Consider the following 22262-nt stretch of genomic DNA (forward strand, 5'->3'; position numbering starts at 1 on the left):
ATTCAGCCTGATAATATAGACATCCTTCAGGAAATGGTTATCCTTCCTTTTCCATTATTATTTGGCTATGAAACAAATGCCGGAGACATATACAACCGCTATATACAACAGTGTGGTGTTGGAATGTGTAATGATTAGGATGTGATGTTTTATTTTATTTTTTTGAAAGTTCAACACTTCCAATGTACCCGTAAAAATGTACTAAAGAAATAGTGCCCATGTTTTTTAAATATTCAATTAGAACTGGACAATCTACATGAAATTTGCAATCGATCAGTGAAAACGTCATCTTTCTAGAGCCTGTAGTTTCTGAGATCTCATTGTCGAGAAACATATATGTGTATTTTAAAAGAGCTCCAAAGATGGCAGCACAATTCATTTGCATGTATTTCGGAGAAGGCTTACTAAAGGCAAAGGCCTTTGAACAATAATTTAAAAGGATAAACTTTGTGAAAAATATTTATTTCAGTAATTTATTTAAACTACACTCTTTTAAAAATATTTGTCTTTGTTATAAACGTGAAATCACAAATAACCGTAAATCAAAGGTTTGAATGCTAAGATTATAGGTTAGAGCTCGGTCGCTCGTAAATGTTACTGTAGTATTTTAATAGATAGTTAAATTGCCACACAGATGCCGGAGGAGGGCATATATTTTCAGAGTTAGTTGCTTGGCTTTTTTTACAAGTACAAGCTTCTAAATTCGAACGTAAAAGTGAAGCGTTAAGGTTTTAGTATTTAAGTACTCGCACACCCAGTTGCATAGCACTGCCCTAAGGAACATTACTGACATGCCTAGTACATTCCTGGCACATGCCAATGCCAAGTAAATGTGTCAAGTACATAAACGGTACGTGATATACACATAATAGATACATTCCTCGGTATGTGTCATGCACGTACTTTTGGGCGGAAGTAACCTTATTCCTTACATGTGTATTTCACATGATTGCTCTATTCACGTACCTATCATGTACATTCCAATGTACCTCGAGGAACATTCTTTACACATGATCAGTATGTACTTGTGTTGGGTGGGTATACAATAAAAAAGGGTTGTAAATTTAGAAATTAGTGAATATTAATCACGCACTCACAATGCTCCCGGTTCCTTATACAAACCACAATACACTTTCTCTATTCAACTTCTCATCTTCACGACACAATTTCGAAACAATTTCACTATCAAAATTATAACATGTTGACTCTACAAATTACCTTGTATAACTGCAAGGTTCGATAGGTCAATTTATCAAACGTAAGTTCGTAGGTGGCAGCACTATAAACTATAGCAGCACTGTTCATCAATGTTTCTAACTCTTAATCGGAATCACAATCTCTTTTGACTTTTTTTTTCATTACGCTTCAAGGTGTTAATCAGAGTATTGTTTTAGGGAGTTGGGTTCACTTGTTGTAAGGTAGAAGTACTGTTGAGACAAAAGCATAGAACTTTTTATGAACTTAAATAGTATTTTATAATAGTTTCTTAGGGGGAGAAATAAAAAAATAGCATTAAACGAAAAAAACTTTTTTTCTTGAAAGTGATAGTAACGATGCATATTATAAATTTTATATTTGATACATGTATCAACATTATTTCCACGCTAATCTTTGTTTAATTTATTGTCAAGTGACATCTTGTAATTATTCTTGCACTATAATGTAGAAATTGTTGTACGTAGTTATTGTAGTAACGAATAAATCATATATATCCCTTTTCTTTCTTCTATTTTTAAAAGAAAAATATTTAGAATTAGTACTGATGTTACACAATGTTAATGTGTTCGTAAAGTACATTATAATAAAAGAATGATAAGCATTGACCGTGACTTTTTTTTTCAATAATGTTAATTCAAATAGGATTGAATTTTTTTTTTTAATTCATAAAATTTAGTGAAGTGCTAAATCAGGGCTTTCCATTTAGAATTTAAGCCTATTATTAATTTGTGAAATATTTTGCAGTTTTCTTAGCGTTTTTTTATTTACCATTTAAGTTTAATTTTATAATGTAGCGGAAAGAGGCGAAATTTCAAAGCGGAACGTGGCGGAATTTTGACGGCACAGTAGCGACTTTGGGAGCTGGGGACCTGGCAACACTGGGTTCTGTTCTCGACACAAACTGGGCAAATTAAAGACTTGTCCAAATTTTTCTATACAGGTTTACTTTTGGTGCACCACTAGAAAGAATTGTTGCAAATAATTCTTTCACTATATCCTTATTGTCCCGTAAAAGGTTTTCCACTGGGCGACATGCAAGTATCTAACTTGGCATAGATAAAATTTGAGGGGACCACAAGATGTATTTGTTGAAACATTACAATTCTTTGACGATTCGCGTATAAATGCGGCTTCTGGATTGTAGCATAAAAACTACGAACGATAAACTAACCAACCTGTGCTACGTGCCCTAAAAAAAGCATGAATGCTATCTAACCGCACCCGCGCAGAGCTTAGCTTTTGGGCCCAGAAGTGTCATCCAAAGGGAGCAGGCGCGTCAGCGATGGTGGGTGTGTACAAGCGAGGATAGTGAAAAGTGGATTTTTGGCAATGATACGAGTTTCAGTAGTACTTGTCCTAGTTTCATACTACTAACGCTGCACTTATAAAATGCAAGTTCTGTATATTATGCAGAAATATGGTGCCGTTGGAAAATATCTAATAGAGCCATCTTTCAGTTGCACTCAATTATTTTATCCGTCGTAAAATGCTTGTAATGATTTTACACTAGTAACCCTGCTCTTGTAAACCTAAAATATACGTGTATTTTTTTGTATTTCATTTTGTCGCTTGCAGAAATTTGTTCCATATAGACATGTCTTTTGATGCAAGGTATTGAATTTTACCTTTAAATATTCCAAAATGTGGTGCGCCAAAACTACTTCTACATCTTTTTCTGTATATTTTACAATCTGTGGATACGTATAGTAAAACTGTACCCCAAAACACTGACCAACTTGTGCTAGGTTCCACTAAAAAGCACGAATGGTATGTAACCGAGTCAGTGGAGTAAACCCAAAGAGAACAGCAGCATCAAGGTGGTATGTATACACAAGCGAGGATAGCACAAAATAGTATATGGCATGAAAACCCTTACCTTATGTGTTGGATTATGTATTTGTATGTTATAAAGGATGTTACAGGTAATATCCTTATGGGATGGCATTTAGTTTCTACCCCAGATTGTTTGATGGCTCCAGAATCGAGTACCTTGTTTTTGTCTAAATTGTGATAAAGATAGAAAAAAACGGGCTCTAAGGCCGTTCACTCGCTCAAGTATATTTTGTGAAGTAATTAACACTGGAGACAGCACGGAGGTCTTATACCTGCAGCATTGAGGGAGATACTAAATATCAGTCATCCTGATGTATTTCGATTACTTGGTTATTCATGTTCTAGAATTACATGACGCATTACTTGCGTCAGGTAATTACGTACGTTACGTTATGTAAATCACACACACACAAAAAGGAAATTCCACAACTCTAGGATACTATTAACATAAGTTAGCACATTTCTTTTCGCTTCAATATGTAGACTGACTGACGGCTAGAATGGACGAATCCGTGCTTTGCATACTTTGATTAATGGCCTAATGTTCTGTAGATGGCGGTCCCTGATTAGTCCCCTATGAACCTGTTTCCAACGTCGTATTACTATTGCCCCAGATTTTATACATATATATCTATATCTATCTATCTATAAATATCTATAGATAGATAGAGATAGAGAGAGAGAGAGGGAGTAAGTATCTAATTTCTAGCAAGGTTTTTCAATTAGATAAAAGGAAAATTGTTTAAATGGTTGTGGGAAATTGTATCATTTTGTGCTTTGCCATACTTTAGCATCTTTATCCTTCCTTTTTTCCTATTAGAACTGCTCCTAGAAATCCTAACTTTAGTTTTTAAGTTTTAGGGTCTGCAATGACCTATAGATAAAAAAAAAAAAAAAAAAAAAAAAAAAAAAAAAACTTCCCTACCAAATTGTGAGTATACTTCCGAAATTATACAAGTCTTCTGAATACACCAATATCAGAAGTTTTCTGGTTAAAATAACCATCAATGGTAGCAAAATAGCTAATACGGAATTGTGACCTATTCTTTCCTTCCCTTTGAAATGGAAATCTCTTGAGATTTCTACATATTTAGGCACCCTGATCGAAATACTTTGTTTTTCACTAAATGATTAATTTTACTTATTTTATTTTGTGGTTAGGGCGATCAAATAATTCGGTTGATGTTAAACTATTGCTTTCCTTTATGAAACATTTGATTAAAATAACCGATAATCAAATCTACCTATTATAATCTTTAAATACTTTAAAACAGTTTTAGTTGAAATTGCATTTACATTCAAAGTGTGAAACTCCACCTTACGTCCCAGTACGTTTAAGTAATCGTAGCTCTACAATATTTGTCTAATCTATGTAATTTATCTTACTATTGTTTATTTTACTTTTATCCATAAATGACGTGTCCATTTCAGATGCACGGTAACAGAATGCAAAATGTATTCTTTAAAAAAAGGATGAAAATTAACTAGTATTAATCTAGACAACTAGTCTTAATCTACTTAAGAACTTCGTTATAAGTCAGGTATTGTTAAAATAGTCATTTATTATTATTTTTAGCAACTTCTGTAGATATTTAATTAAGTAATAAGAGTAATAGTGGTTGTGTATTTAGGATGTCTTAATCAGGGTTGGCAAAAAACATTTTTTTAAAAAAAGCGAAAAACCCGTTTTTTTAAATTTTAAACCAGGTTTTTTGCTTTAAATAATTTGCTCTGTGTATTTATATTACATATGGACAGAAATAACTTTGTTTCACCTTGGTGTTATGCAACAACGGGTTTAGGCTGGAAGGTGTCACATAAACTTAAAGCGGAATCCAAAACGCTTCTCGGCTTACATCCGAGATAAATTGTCATCCTTTCGGACTTGGAACAGCAGAATGGAAGTTCCACCTACTTCACTCCAGTACCAATAGTATATTCGCTTATTCGGAAATCAGGACTGTCCCGTTTCATTATAAAGTTTGGTGGTCCGGTCAGTAAATTTCTTAAATCGGAAAACTCTTGCCTTAGCCCCCGGGAAAATCCTGTTGTTACTTTAAATGCAAAGCAATAACGCAAAAATCTCGTTATTGCTTTTCGTATAAAATTTTACGGTCAACGTATCATAATCAGTACTCTAAAACAGATGTTAAATTACAAATTTTTATGTATGTACATATCATTCAATAAAATTAAAACTGAAAGTCCAATCCAAGCTAATATTGGAAGCTATGTAGGCAGTCGGTAAATTTTACGACTATCAATTTCTATTAATATATTTAAACAATCTTGGCTTCTTTATAAACCAACAGGCATTCAGGCGAGCAGAAATACACAATTAGGTTCGTTTCGTATGCTTGGGCTTAACATCCGTAGTACCGAGGTTATCAAGAAGATGACTTTCGCTTAGCCCGAGAAAGCCCAGGGGATGCCTCAGAGGCACCCTGATCCACTTTTAATGCAATTATTCTTAATAGATGTTTCGTTGCGTGTCTTCCGCTCTAGAATTCTCGTATCTCTTTGGAATATGCCCCCTGATTGAGTTGTTCATATGTTTTCTTATTTTACTTCAGAAAAAAAAATAAGGTTATTTTTTTATATTGACGTAAAGGCCCAAGGGGTGCCTCGGAGGCACCTTGGTCAATTTTTAATGCCATTATTCTTAATAGATATTTCGTCCCGTATCCTGCGCTCTAGAATTCTTCTATCTCTCTGAAATACACCCTCTGATTGCGTTTCCTAAACATTTTATTTTACTTTACCTAAGAAAAAAAGCGCTATTTTTCATACTAACGTAAAGGCTCAAGGGGTACCTCTGAGGCTCCTATTGAAGTATGTACTTTTCTAATTATTTGATACTGTTCATTGTTTATTACCATTGACAAATGATTTCATATCAAAGTAGTGACTAGCCTTTCCTATTAATGACGGAAAATACAAATGGTCGCGGTGAGTTCAGGTAGCTTGTATATGCATCAGGGAGCCTCAGAGGCACCCCCTGGGCCTTTTAAGGGTAAAATTAGCATGGACTTTCTCGGGTTAAAGTGACATCTGAATCGCTACTTGGTGTATACTTGAAAGATGTTTTGTGGTTCTACCGAGAATTGAAAATGGGACGCCTTGATTAAAAGGTAAAAAGGAGATAAAACTAATGCAGATGGTTTGATATGTGGAAACATCACCATGCAGTTCACATGATTTAAAGCATTTTTCAATTTGTTTTTGTTTGTTTGTTTAAACGAGTTTTTTTCTTCAAAAAACCAGGTGGTTTAAACCAGGCAACTCTGGTCTTAATTCAGTGGCGGCCGGTGGATTGTGGTTTCGGGTGTTGCAGCACGAACGATAAGAGACATAAGATATAAAGTGGACTCATTGACTAATCAGCATAGCTTTAGATGCAAATGCTATGTGACATGTGAAATTAAATAAAATTCTGTTTTTTAAAAGTAAAAAAAATGCAGAACATCTTATCCAATTAATCACCTTAATTAATTAGTAAGTTCATTCTCCTCTCTTTGATTGGAGCAAATCTGTCTAATACCTGCTGGTTGAACTCTGGTATTCTTATTTTTTTTCGATGGAAAGTATACCTAATGGTGATAACCTTTCTTGGAACATTCAATTCCTTGAAAGTTTCAATTCTTTTTCATGTAGAAAAATGCTTTTTGTCTTTTGCTGACGTCATAGGTACAGTTAGTATTAATTTCAGAAGCTTTGTAGATTCTCACAATATTTTTTTTTAATTATTGCGAACGATTCATTCTAGCAAACTCAGTCCCTGACAGTGATCCGAATTCATCTTCAGCGTTGACTGAAGAGAGTTCGTAACAGAGATTAGTGTTATAAAAAATGTCCATTGAACACAGTTTATCCAGGAAAATTTAAAATAAATTGAGGAAATGTATCTAGTGCAAACAACATTACGGCCATAAAACATCCTGTAAATTTAAACTGGATTTTTTTTTTTTTTCGAACACTCTCCTGAATTGTCCTTTGCTTGTTTTGTCTAAGCCTTAATTGCAAGTTTTTCCTCAGTTGAAAGCTGGTCAATGTTTTTTGTAAGTTATTTACAGAATTAAAGCACACACAATAAAATTAAATCTAATAATTAAAAACCAAAACAGTTGATACGAAAGAGGTACTGGTATATGAATTCGAATGTCACATATTCATACATCAACACACACTCATGTGCGTTAAAAAAAAAAACAAAAAAAAAAAAACAAAAAAAAACAAAAAAAAAAAAACCTACATTCCAAGTCATCCGTCTTGATTGTTATGCAATGCACGATGAACACAATATACTTCCACATGAGGCGAAACAATGCTTATCAATGTCATATGTTCTCGAAAGGAAACCTCGAAACCCGCCAGATGTAGGATCAGCATGTATACCTAACAGAAGGTAAAAGTCGAAGAACATCAAAACAAACAGCACTGCCAGTTCTACACCCAGAAATGTGTGTTGGGAGGGATTCGATACGTCTATGCAATATATACCTTTCTTATTCTGCATCCGAAAAGACGATAAGTAATTCTTAATTACTGTCACCTATATTCTTATCAAAAAAATGATAGAACGATAGTTTTAAGAAAAGAGAGAGTACATGATGAGGCGTAAAATAAAATATTTAGCCTACATCAATCGTTTCTCTGTTAAACAAGTGTAGTTCGTTAGGAAAGTCTACAAATGTTAGTCAAGTTTCGAATTTTTTAGGAGGTCCGGACCCGGTAGACCCCCTCGTGGCTACGCCCCTGAGCATTGCTAACCAGTCCCAAATTCCATTTTTCATTCCCCATCATACAGTTTTATGTGGAAATTATCAATAGTATAAAATACACTTATTTTATAAAAGAAATATGTATATACTAAAATACTATCCACAAGGAGGGCTGGGAGATTGTACATATTTGGTTCATAAACCAGTGTAGAAGAAGCCTTCATTATCTATATAAGATAAGAATTAACTTGTAAATGCGGGTCCACTTTCATTTGTTTTCTGCTCTACTAGATATTTTCTTTTTTATTTTGTAATTCTGCAATCACTTTTTTTAATTGTCATTATATTGATTTGCTTAAATATGGTCCTGGAATTTAAAAATATGAATGCATAAAATAAATTCCATTTGTTAATTGCTAGTAAAATAAAATTCAGAAATCTTATTTAGCACGAAAAACCTTCTCGTTCACTGGAAACCGTGCTGTGTTGCAGAAGCACTGCAACGACCAGTCCCTTTAACTTCTGAGATAGGGGAAAGGAGACTTAACATTCGCTCCAATTGCCGCGCTGAAGGAATCTGGTCGTTGTATGCTCACTGCAACGCAATATAAATTAGAGACTCTGTGACGGATTATTTTTCGCTTTTTAAAACGGATTAACGGAACGGACAGTTACAGAAGTAAAAAAATATGTTATTTAAAGTGTATATATGCGAGTATTAAAAAGTATTTTTTTTCTGTTCTTTACTACTATTGATAATAATATTTTTTCTTGAAATACTTTGGTCGTTGCGCAACGCTGCAACACTAACATTAGCCGCCACTGTCTTAATTATAGTATGTGTTGATTGAAAAGGAAATGGAATGTATTACGTGTTTACATGTACAATAATTATCATCAGTCTGTTAGGATTATTAAACTTATGTTTACATTTTAATTATATTATTTTCAGAAATGGTGCCATATAAGAGCATCTGTGTAGCGTGCATCCTTGTACTCACTATTGGCTTCAGTCTTTTTGATATATTTACTCGAAATTGTGTGATGACTGGAGGCTTTAATGAAACTCTTATAATAGATGCTAGCCGAATACTTTATGTGGTGGATGAAAAGTTTTTAAGCATTGCACTTGATTCCTCACTGATTCAAAGAAAATGGAGAAACCTGAATTTCAGGTATGTGTAATTGTTCGGGCCATTTTGCCCTCTATTTGTTTAATAGAAATAAGAATAAAAAAGTAGGCGTATATTTTGCGTGTTTGAGCCTACAGCCAGTATTCCAGGACTTTGAACAATATATGTTTTATGTAGTGTCAGTTTTGCTGTAGAGATGTCTCTGCACGTCAATATTGTTTCTATTTGTAGCCTTTTACTCTGGCGGTCTCTTGTCTTTCTTTTGAAAAATACTGTTAGGCCGCCTCCCGCATCTTTTGTCAGTGCTGTGTTGTGCTTTCCTGCAAAAACCTCGTGTGCGGGATCTTCAGTGTTTGTATTTTCTTCATTCTAATACTTAGTAATTCCAGCAACTATACAAATATATACAGTCCATAACTTTTAACGAGAGATACAAAATAAATTGTTTAATTAAATGCGTAAAACAATAAATTATTGTTTGGTCGACGTATTCAGTAATGGTTATGTTTTTGTTATTGGTAAGGTAGTTAATAATAATAATAATAATAATAATAATAATAATAATAATAATAATAATAATAATAATAATAATAATAATGTTTTCAAACACATTTTAGTTCTGGTGTTCACAAAACAACATGGAATAGCACAGAAAATTGTGAACGCTGGACTGATGAGCACTGAATCTGTCGTTTTTTGGGTGATTTTGCCATCATCGAACCAAGCCGTCGATTTGTATTGTGCCCATTAACGTCGACGAGACAGGGTAATGCTTACTCACATGTTATTTTCTTCACTTGTCCACGAGTGGAAGGTATTGTTCCGGGCATGAAACAAAGGATATTTCTGGGCCCATGCTTGCGCCACTCCGGTGAAATTGTAATCGTTCATACATCATAGTGAACTGTGAGTTTGGACGCATTCTTTTGTGGTATTGCAACTTTCAAGAATTCCTTTCAGTACTAACGCTATGTGAGACGTAGACCTACATCTTAACGTGAAATTTGTTCCTCGTGAGCACCTACCGTACATATTTAATTTGGAAATAGGAGGAAAGGTAAGTATGCCCCTATTTCCCGACTTAGGCGCTTATGGCTTAAAATAAGTAGAAATTCAATTATACCGATTTAAGTATTAAGCCGAATAGTAGTGGCTGAGATTAAATTGAACTTTTGGTTTTCTAGCTCGCCTTTTCTTCTAAATATGGCGTCAGCTTTGTCGCCAGCGATTTTAAGAGTCGGTGGAACCGCAGCTGATAGATTGGTATTTGCTCAAAATCCATCCGCACCAGTCATCTGGGAATCCTTTCCGTTAGATGGCGGAGACTGCTCGTATGAGGGGAAGTCTTATAGAGTGAACTCTTGTGGATTTCCAGGATTTGATTTGAAGACTTTGCATAATTTCACAATGACGAGTAAGTTACTTTCCTAGAAGTATTTCTTTTTTATTTGTTACAATATATTTTTATTCATTCTAAATAAAATAAACATCTTCCAAACCCAATCTTGATTTTCCATGAAATTTAGTGTAATGTTAACGAAAGTACTAATCTACATCCGCTAAAGTGTTTTTCTAATCCCAGTATGGACGGGATTGTGCTATAGTAGAGTTGCAAACATACTAGAAAACGCATGCTTAACAGGGTCAGAATATTTGCACTTAATTAAACAGAAATATTTTTAATTTTATTTTAAGTGTTGTTGTGAAGCTTAAGTATCCATATATTTGAAGTTGAAAATAGTTCATAATAGGATGCTAAAATTATTACCTAAAAGTCATGTAACATGTTCTTTTGGCTTAAATGTCTTAGAAAGAATATTCTTTATTTTATGTATTAAAGTTTTTAAAAAAATGTTAATCAATAAAATTCATTCTTGCTTTAAGTTTTATTTTTATTTTTACATGGCATTGGAAAAGGATCATAAAATATTGTACTTGCACTTGAGTATTTGTTTTATAGAAATTACAGTGAATTATAGTGAAATTAGTGAACAACATATTGCATAATACCCTTATGAAACTTTGAAGAACTTTGTCATAAATCATGTATTGTTAAAATACTCATTTATTACTATTTTAGCAACTTCTATAGATATTTAATTAAATATATGATTTGTTAATTAAATATATGATAAAATTTCAAATGTATTTTTAACATTTCGTTTATTCAAATCGAACCATTACCATAATAGCATATTGAACCAGCAGTATATAAGGTAATTAATCGTACTCTTCTATTTTGTTGGTATATTTTCTCATGTTAACTATGCTACTTTCTCATTAAACATGAAAGACAGCTTCTCCTGTGGCTCACCCGAATCCTCTTACAAATACTCTCCGTTTTATATCGAAATTGATAGAAAATTTTGCTCGTTTGGGATCATAGGCAAAGAAGGTATAAGGTTGATATTTTAAGAAAATCATTGATTGTATCATGTTAAAAGTTTTGGATTATTCATAACTTACAACCTTTCTTTTTTTTTAAATACTCAACTTATACAGTGTCTTATCTATTGTTTTCCTCTTCATAGTCTTTTTTTCCCAAATTGTTACATGTTGCGATGGAGGTAGAAACAATTAGGAGGTGTATAGGAAGGTGTGAAGAATTTTCAAAACAAATAAGAACACTTAAAGACTTTCTGTGCGTGAATGATTACTGTTTTTGTTTTTTAGTCATACATAATTAGTGCCCTCTCTAGCTTTTAACAATGTTTATTTGTGTCGAATTGTAATAAAAGACTCGTAAATAATACAGGAAGACGAAATATACTTAATATAATAATAGTAATAACAGTAGATCGACAAATTGTTATTTACTTTGGAATCAACAAAATACAACGACATATACTTATCAATTTAATGGTAACACCAAAAGAGTGCAACTTACCGGATTAACATGGCGTTGGAGCAACTTTCGCCCTTAAAACACCTCTGATGCGACGTAGAATGGAGTCATAGAGGCTGTGAATGGTAGAAAGTGGAAGATGTGGTAGACACCATTCTGTATGCAGTGCGGCACTCAGTTGGAGGCAGAATTCTGCGCCGGACTCTTGTCTGCAAAACGGACCACAGAAGTTCAATTATGTTCAGATCCGGGAATTGAATTGGACGGGAAAGGTTCAACCCTATGTTTCTCAAATCACACTACAACAGCTGTGTAAGTAGAGGCGTTATCGTCCTGGAATATGGCGTCATTGCTCGGAAACAACATTTGGACCATAGGATGCAAATGGTTCCCTAAAAGGGCGACAGATCAGTGATGCATCAAGTTAGCGTCATCGGAGGACTCACTGAAAGCCAGAATATTGTGGCCACCGCGTCACAGACCCGCCGCCACGTTTCGCGGGGATGAGCACAATACGATTCTTCGGGCGTCCGTCACACATAATTAGACCGTAGTTTGAAATAAGATGAATGATGACTCACCTGACCTATCACATGTTGCTTGTTTACGGACCATTGGCATGGTGCTAAAGCACGAGGGTCCCTTATCTGCAGTTTCGCCCGTGCTGCTCGACTCCATATGTCTGTGTCATGTTACTCGTGGCGAACTGCGATTGTCGACACAGGGTGTGGGAGTTGGTCTTGAGCTCCTCTTTCACTTACACTGCAGTCACACGACGTTTCTGGGAGACAATCTGCTTTAATGCTCGACAAGACCTGTCACAGAGTTTTCTTTCTACCACTGTTCCTCTTGACCGATGTGGTTTTGCCGTGAAGTTTTTAGCCGTTTATCACCTTAGATCAGCGTTTCCCAACCTTTTTCAACTTGCGGCACACTATGGGTGTAACTTGAATTCTCGCGGCACACACATAGATTTTATTATATTTAAATATAAAATACCATGGTATCTTTTTCTGTGATTACTGATCTCCTCACAGAGAAGAAAGCTCAATCACTGATTTTCCACCATGGTAAACTATTATGCTTATTTTTCATTCTAATTTAAAATTAGAAAACAATTGCAATGAAATATTGGACTTAGGTTTTTAAAAATACGTTTTCTTTTTCGAAAACAGCATCCAAATTTTTACTAACAAGGAAGATCACTAAATAACGAACGAACAAACAAATCTCTTTTACTTTTAAAACACAAATGTAGGTAATTCGTATGCATGTTTGTTTTGTCGAAAGGATTGAATATTTTAAAATTTGAAGTTACGAAATAGTCTGCAATAATAAAGAAGCAATAATGGTCATAACGTCATAACAATGATAACAAATATCTTTTTTAATATTAAAAATGTACAGAAAAGTAACGCGGTATGAAACTTAAAATTGTAGATTCATATTAGAGGTTCATAATAATGTGAAATACAAATATACATTTTTCCCTATGTCCTGCAATTTAATTGCTATAGAATCAATAATTTTGTTTCGTTTTACTCGCGGCACACCAGCGGCCCATTCACGGCACACCGGTTGGGAAACGCTGCCTTAGACACTGTCGCTTGCAACAGGCCCAATATACTTGCCATCTTCGGCTCACCCTACATGACCGAGCACCAACAATTTGTTTTCTTTGATAATTAGAGAGGTAGCCAGTTTTATACCAGCATTGTCTGTTCAGTTCACTGCACACTGTCACTTCACTACTCCTCACATAGTACGAACCAGGCGCTGCAGTTGCCGCCTGATCGTAGGTAACCCAGAGCTCTGACGTGTTTCCAATTCCACGTAATAGATATGTGTTCTTAGTATTTGATGCTGTTAAAGACTGTCTTCTTACTATTTTTACAGCTGAAGAATGGATAGCTGTGAATGAATTTGCTCAGAATGCTGGATTTATTATACTTTTTGATTTAAATGTTCTCTTGAGAGACAAAATTGGATGGAGTGTCACGAATGCGCAAAAACTGATTCAATTTTCAGAAAGAAGAAAATATAATTTGATGTGGGAGTTAGGGAACGGTGAGTGTCTTTCCTTTTTACATATTGTAACTTGCAGAGTGTTTAGGTCTTGCTTTCACATTGTAACGGAAATGACAGCTTTTGTGCTTTATTGTGCTGAACTTTGAAGTGGCCCGTCATTACAGTTGCGCTCCTTATCAGTTTGTTTCCGTTTCATTTTATTTCGTTATTTCCATAGTTTGTTATTTTATCTTCTAGTTAATCTTTCATTTCATTTGTGACGTTCTTGTATGTCATGTCCTTCATTGTGATAATATATCTGTAACATATAATATCTTTGACTCTAAAAGCATTTATTTCATTTTATTTTATTTGTTTGTTTTATTTGGTAGATATTGTAATAAGAAACTTTTAGACCGACCAATTTGGCACACTATCGAAATTGTAAGTGTTCTGTTGCGTAAATTGGTATTTATGGCAGTTTTCGTCAAAAGAAGGAAATAGCTGAACATCAAACACATTTCTTAGAAAAATTGTCGAGAGTTGATAGGATAAACAATAATAATCTAAATTTATCTCCAGAAAGTATAAATTCTTGAAGAATCTTGGAAAATGCATATATATATATATATATATTGCACAGATTTAGGAAACAATATTTTTAGCTTTAAACAAAATATAGAATTAAGATACTCAAACGAAATATAATGTTACTTATTTGGTGTGATGTTCGTGTTTCAAATGACTTGCTGAAGCAACTTCAAACCCAAACCATCTAAATTTTATTATTGGAATATAGATTCTTTACAACTATTAATACTACTCCTAAACTTACGGAGAATATCATAACTTGGTTATTATTAATTTCTCATTCAGTGTAACTTGCTCATTAAGTTCACATTGGTGTTTAGCATAAATGGGATGGAGTTAACATTTATGAAATGAAATGAAATCTCTCAGTTTTACGTCCAACGATTATACCTGCTAGGCTAAAGAAGACGGTGATGATGAGAAATGAATGAAGTGGTAGAATGAAGAAAGTGGATGGAAACGGGAGAACCCCGAGAAAACCCGTGCATGCGGTGTTTGTCTACCACAAAGTTCACTTGGCGTGAGTTGTAATCGAACCAGGGACCCCACGCACCAGAGGTGAACGCTCTAATACTGAGCCACCGCGCCTCCAGGAGTTAACATTTATTGTAGCTGTAGAAATATGAATTTTGACGGTTATATACACTGCCAGCTTGTCGCTGCTTCATCCCTTCATTCGTCTCAGGCTAATTCTTACAACATGTAGCAATGTAACTCAGGGATTTATTTGTAGCCAGGGAAGCCTGGGAATTTCCCCCTTCTAAGTTTTGACTTCCCTGTCTCTAGATTTAATTCAGTCTTCCCAACCTGGGAAGATATTTTCCCCCTTTCTTAGACTATACAATCTGTTTTAAAAGTACAATAATTCAAATTCATGTTTTAGTTGCAGTTCTTTATTTTTTCAGTATGTTTATTGACGCGAGCTGTGTTGGTCTTGTTTATAGAATTGCTTCCTGAAGGAAAAAAAAAATCTTTCAACTGGCATCACTACTTATCATTCTTAATCTGAGTAGCACAGTAATAAAAAAACGTTTCCAGTAATCAGTGAGCAGTCATAGCAGTTGTGAATTGGTATCTTCTTCGTTGGCAAGCACCTTAAAAGGAAATGGATATTAAACTATTAAAAAAAAAAAAAAAAAAAAAAAAAAAAAAAAAAAAAAAAAAAAAAAAACTCCTGACGATGAGGCAAGTAATTCCAGCACACAAAGTAAGAGGCTTTGAAGATAGTGCAACGTCCGAAATCACATTAGAGACATCTCATCAGAAAGATGAAAATGATTCGGGACCTAGTGTTAATAATGGTAACGTTATTTCTAGCCCCAGTGACTTGCTTCCTTCTATATGTGATCAAAAACAATTTGCGAGCTGGAAAATTAAACGACCGGGGCTAGGTGCTAAACAAAATACTAATGACATTCGCATTGTGTGTACTATATGTGCTTCCGTTCGTAAACTCAGTATTGATATAGTGCGTGAGTTTCCTCGGAGTTCTTCTGTTTCCTTTCACTTTCTTCATTCCACCATTTCATTCATTTCTCATTATTACCGTCTCCTTTAGCCTAACCGGCATAAACGTGGGACGTAAAACTTAAAGATTTCATTTCATTTTGGTATTCATACAGAAAGAAGAATAAATGTACAAAGTGTATAGTTCAACGATATTATTGCAAAAGAATCAAAGAAACGTTTTTATAAAATCTTTGACCACGAAAAGTCTATTGTACACAAGAAATGTCTACATGTCAATATGTGAACAAAGGGATGGGGAAGAAATATAGGTTTCAATGGCAAATGCAGAAGACAGATGTAAAATTATGAATGAAATTCGTCTTAAAAAGACAGCTACAATATTTAGGACTGCTTACGTTATTGGCCAAAATCGTCTATCGTTTACGGTGCTCCCACATCTTATTAAATTGCAAGATATAAATTTAATGGAGCTCGGATAAGTTCTTGACTCGTATGTTACATATGCAAATATTATTGACTTTTAGCTACAGAAATGAAGGCAAACTGACTGAGTACCTTGCGCGTTCCGTTGAACCCTTCGAGCTAATGGTGGATGAATCCTCCACTGTGTCTCATAAATCTGTTCTCATTGTACATATCCGTACTGTAGTTAACCACGTATGTATCAATATAGTTTTAGGATTATTTGAGTTTACAGGCAATAACATGCAGAGAGGTTTGTGATTCCGTGACTATATGAACGTATGAATCTTTCCAAAACGATATTACGGGAAAGGCTTATGGCAGCTTGTCTGTGAGCGCCAGTAACATGCAAGGCAAAATAAATGATGCTGTCTCTTTACTGCAGCGAGAATTAGACACCAATTTACTCGTGTTTTACTACATGAGTCAGAAGATGGAACTGGTTGTTGACAACGTTGTTAATATGGTTTCAGATATGGTTCATTTACAAAACTTTGTAATGTTTTAAAACGTAACTTTGTAATGTTTGTAATGTAAACAATGTCCCCGTAGAACACGAGAAATCGAATTAATATCAGAAGAACTAGGTATTCTCTTCTATAATACTACTATAGTTTTTTATATACGGTGGTCAGGCTCTTCTTACCGTTCAGTAGAAGCATTGTGAAAGTCCTACCCTGCGCTAGTGGAACACTTTCGAGAAGCTTCTACAAATTTGCAGAGAAGCTTTCAGCAGCGTACAATATTTTCAGATCTGTACGTAAAACTCACTAAGTGGCATTTTGTTTATGAAATGTACATGATCCGAGATGTGCTGGAACCTCTAGATGCCCTTAGCCTGTTTCTACAAGAAAGGTCAGCATCCCTTGTACTGTACAGGCAATAAGCAAAATTGGAACAACTGTACGTGTACTGGAAGCGTTGCAAGAGAAGGATGGCATGCTCATGGAAGAATTACAACATCAGTTTGAAGAAACTTATCAGTTTTGTGGACTCCCACTTGCAAAACCCTTAGACAGTTCTCTTGAGAAGTACCAGCAAATAAGATTGCAATTTTGTCAGGGTCTAGCAGATAACATACGGTCTTGGTTTCCTAACGAAACGTTCAGTAGTGTCGAGGTTTTGCTACAATCCAAGTGGCCAGAAGAATTGTCTGCAAGAATGTTATACGGCGACAAAGAAGTAATGGAAATTAAATAATAATAATAATAATAATAATAATAATAATAATAATAATAATAATAATAATAATAATAATAATAATAATAATAATAATAAAATTTTCCTCTGACAATACAGCCAAAATTCTGCAGCATTCCGAGAGAACCTCCTAATATTGGACCAAATCTACAAAATCTTAACATGAAATCATTATTCTTCTAGTTTCTTCTCCATACTGTGGGAGAGGCTTTACCAGCTTAAACTTACAGCACACTGACGCTAGAAACCGTTTATCTGTAAAAACTCTCGAATCTACCAGACATTACGACTTCTTTCAATGCAGAAAAGTATGTCATTAGCTGGATAAAAAGTGGACATCATGCTGCTACCGACAAATCAACTGGGAAAAGGACGGTATCCGATTTAACCCAATCTCCTATTGCTTCACTATTCTAAAGTGAGGTACGGTGTGAAAGTACTATTAATTCTACTGGTACTAAAACTTATTTATGTTATGAAGAATGGCATTTAGTACCGTCTTTCCCCTTCTGTTTAATAAAATTAGATTCAAGTGTATGTGCACCTATTACTTTTCTGCAAAAAGTAAACTCTTAACTTTTGTAGTATTTATTGTTCGGCCGATGAATTTCGCCTTTAAATACCTAATAAGAATGGACTAAAGAATTACTTGTCATAACAAAACAGTTTTACGTAGGAGTGTGACACTTGTTATAACAAGTTATGCAGGTTGCAATGTAACTATAGGGCTTTTGCTGAATGCTGCACACTTGTCCTCAGCAGTAGGACGAAAAGTAGCAAGGCAAGTAACGAATGTAATCTCATCTACCTAACCAAATTTTATCTAACGTCCCTACCAATATTTATCATTTTTTCTAAATGAAAAAAGTATGAACTTGGGGACTGCCTATCAAACTAGTGCCATAATTTCAAAGTAGATAGGTTTAAAAATAACGTTGTCCCAACCTGACTTTATAGTTGTTCTGTTATACGGAACACAATCTTTCATAAATATTCCCCCCTTCTACAAAATCCACAAATAAATCACTGATGTAACTACCAAAGGACATTTTTCGTTATTTTGCTTTGGACATGGGCAGAAAGATTCTCATTCCAGAATGTCATCGAATTGCAGCACTAATCCGTGTTCGCTTTGGCTATAGGCAGTTTATAGAGAAATCTAGAGATATAACCTTCATCTATGTAGAACACAATAAAGAACAGAATATGCATATTGTCTGAATTTTCATATGTTTATTACGTATATGCAATCATCTTTTTGAATTGCGTATAGGTTTGACAGCATTAACAAGAAAACGTTCATAAAGCTCATTCATTTACAATACTAACGACAAAGGTTGATCTGACTTTCATCAGCGAGCACTGAGAAGCAATTTTATAACATTCATAAAGTTTCACACAATTACATTTTCTACTCAGAGAAATTTATTACCTCCGAGGCACCATAGGTATACATCATCCATTTTTGAAACAACATTAGGTTCATATTAGGCTACGCAAAGAGTCAATTAAGATAAAATTAAGTGGGGGTACGTCGAGTACAGAAATTAGAGAGCAAGTATATATGTACATATTAATCTTTCTAAATATTTCTGCAACATTACATCAATAGCTTTACTTATAAGAGTACATGTATGTCTCAGCAGGATATCGTACTCATTCTTTTGGTTAATTTGAAAGAAGATAAGTAAATATCGACCATCACTACTTAGATAGATCGCAGACCTAAAAGTATTTACTACATCTTACTATTCATGCTTACACTAGAATCAAATACAGGTCCGAAAATAAACCATGTAGTTAACTAGATTAATTCCGTCAATGTTCCGAACCATAAATTCTTTTATCAGTCCAACTTATTTTACAATTACTGAGTGCTTTCGTACTTTAAGTACACGACATTTAAAATCGTAGTTCCAAGTAACTAAGGCCTGTGACAACTATCTTAGCATTTCAGCTAAACGAATAAAACGCAAGCTCTGGCGTGACGTTGCCAAGTGGTAAAGGGGTGTGACTATGGGTAAGCAGACAAACTACAGCGCGATCAGGTGACAGGGGATAGACGTGGATGTGTGCAAAATAAACGTGGCAATACCGCTGGCCTCTCATTTGCTAGCAGCATTTAAAGGGAACTTGGAACGCCGCCTACAAATGCCAAAATGTTTGTCACGCCGTTTAATACTGATTCTTCTTTTTGGTGTAAATATTCCTTTGAACGTATTTACATTTAGTTTCATGAAAACCTTTTACCTTTCGGTTTATTATCAAACATGTCAAACATCAACTTAAATTACATACAAATATCTTAAATTACAAATAAATATAACTTTTGCATTTAAATTTAACAGTTTTTTCGAATTTTACAATTTTTGAATTTCGATAATTATCTCACACAAGCATAGACTTATTGCCATTACAAGTATAAATAACCTTTGGGACGGGCAATTCTAGGAGTGAACATGTTTGATAAATTTTTTGGACAAATTATAAAATTAAAAACATTTCCGTAAAGGAGTGTATAAATAACAGTGTAGAAACGGTTCGCTGAGATTATACAAGGTACTCCCATGCGCAAAAAAAATTTCGCGTATACTGTAACTCAAGATTTTTCGCATTTATTCCATTTTCCTTACGTTTATGGGTAAAATTCAGTTATTAGTATGTGGAGATAATAGAAAGCAAACCATCTAAGGAGATATTTCCAAAAAATGTAATAAAATAATAAAAATATAAGCAAAAAACAAAATTATGCTCGGTTTTGTGTATACTGGCAACGATGATTTCTAGGGATTTTTTCAGTAGCAGATCACAATTGCGGAGGGAATTCAGTAGGGGAGTCGAGGTGTTGGATCAAGGAACTGGATAATGGACTAAAATGTTGCATTTATTGGTTAAAACCTAGTGTGTAGATTGCCTGCCAAATATAAATTAGCTTCTGTAACTAAGATGTCGTACGAAAATATAGAATTAAACAGAAAAACTCTTATCTTAAGGTTCGAAGTGATACGGACCATGGTTATGAAGATTATTTCTTTTAAAAAAGAAGCTAACACCACGTAGCCTCCGTGGTTCAGTGGGTAGAGTGGCGGAGTCGTAGTTATTTTATTATTTTTACACCACATCGAATCCCATCCCATCCCATTTTTTTTTTTTTTTTTTTTTTTTTTTTTTTTTTTTTTTTTACAAAACATTATAATTTTCATGTTAATAAGAACCGAAGCAATATAATAAGGACAACTTACTGATATTTTCCTGTAATGACGTATTTATCCAGGATTAGAGAACTATTGTTAATAGCTATTGTTTTCTGTTCATGCTGTTGTATAGTTTCTCTCATCCTGTTTTCTTGGGGGAAAAAACAACTTTGTCTCCAACGAAGTGTGAAGGATATATACGGACAGAAAAAGACATCTTAGTACGATGTGATTTATCGTGATGAAGTGGACTAGTTTGCCATTATTAAAAAAAAAAAAAAAAAAAAAAAATGAAGTTGGCTTTTTCTTTAGGTTTTAGCTTTAAAAAATATTTTTTTTCTTTATAAGACTATACTTTATGAGGCAAGGTGTGTGATCATACCCACAAATTTAGCTAGGGAGTGAAAGATAATTGTTTATACAAACATTTTACAGGTTTAGGTGCGTGAAACACCAATACACCATGGTCTCGCTTATCCGACCATCCTTTGTTCCACATACCGTATGATCCGATATATCATTGCAAATAGCACCAATCGGCAAGAAGATCTGCAAGTTGTGGTCTTAATCTATTTTTCATGCTCTGGAGTCTATCGCCTAGCGCGCCCGTCTACACCTTGACTCATACGTCTATCATTCAGTGCAGACACGTATCCAGGTTTTCTATTCGGAGGGGGCCCAACACGAATCCTCGTAAGCACGTAATTCTAATGTTTTTAAATATCAATAATAATAATAATAATAATAATAATAATAATAATAATAATAATAATAATAATAATAATAATAATAATAATAATGCAACAGTTCTGTACTTCTCTTAAACTTTTTCCTACTTTTCATTTATAAACCGGTTTATTTTGGAAACTGCATTATAGCACAAACAAAATGAAACATATTTTCGAGAGAAATGTAACTAAAGAAAACTGTCTGCTACGTATATCACAACAAAAATAGCAAGAAGACATGGAGTGTATCGTTCTAATATATTAAAGTTAAAAACAGAACGGAAACGAAATGTTAATCCTATTTATTTAACTCTGTTTCTGTTTAAATTTAAAACTGTTCTTTAATTCCACCTGGTCAGTGGCGTATTTACGATTTTGTTTCGGGAGGGGCTTTGCTAACTTTCGGGGGGGGGGGGCTTTGCCTGGAAATGTGAAAATTCTGCAAGATATTTCATTTACTTTACTATACTAAGTAAGATTTCGTGGGGGCTTAAGCCCGGAAGCTACCCCCCTAAATACGCCACTGCACCTGGTATAATGGTATTATGGTATGTTCTTAGAATTATAACAAGACAACAGTACATTGCCCAAAGTTTGGACACTGACTACCAGAACCGTAGCTAGAGAAGGGCCAGCGGGGCGCTTGCCCCGGGCGCTGATAGCAAGGGGCGCCGTACTTGCAAGAAGAAAGGAAAAGTGTTGAAAATGAATAAACGATGAGGCGCCCCGTAAAAGTTCTGACGCCCTATTAAATCAATATTGTCGGTTAGCAAAGAAATGAAATTGTTAAAAATTTTCTTGCTCGCTCCGCTCGCAACTTAAACGTTCCAATAACAGTCACAAATTTTTCACTTATTAAA

General features: G+C 34.4%; 1 protein-coding gene across 3 annotated transcripts in view; it reads left to right on the forward strand.

Moving 5' to 3' along the window:
- Positions 1–2058: 2058 nt before the first annotated feature.
- Positions 2059–22262, forward strand: part of LOC145666738 (heparanase-like) — a 64469-nt gene continuing 44265 nt past the window's right edge. The window contains exons 1-5 of one of the 3 annotated variants that reach the window (XM_081734275.1): positions 2059–3038; positions 4483–4592; positions 8725–8947; positions 10090–10319; positions 13647–13817. In XM_081734275.1, coding sequence (XP_081590401.1) covers positions 8727–8947; positions 10090–10319; positions 13647–13817 — 622 coding nt within the window. In that variant the 5' untranslated portion in view covers positions 2059–3038; positions 4483–4592; positions 8725–8726. The other 2 variants (XM_081734274.1, XM_081734277.1) reach the window with 2 other exon arrangements.

The sequence above is a fragment of the Thermobia domestica genome, chromosome 12, assembly GCF_964235325.1.
Source record: "Thermobia domestica chromosome 12, izTheDome1.hap1.1, whole genome shotgun sequence".
NCBI lineage: Eukaryota > Metazoa > Arthropoda > Insecta > Zygentoma > Lepismatidae > Thermobia > Thermobia domestica.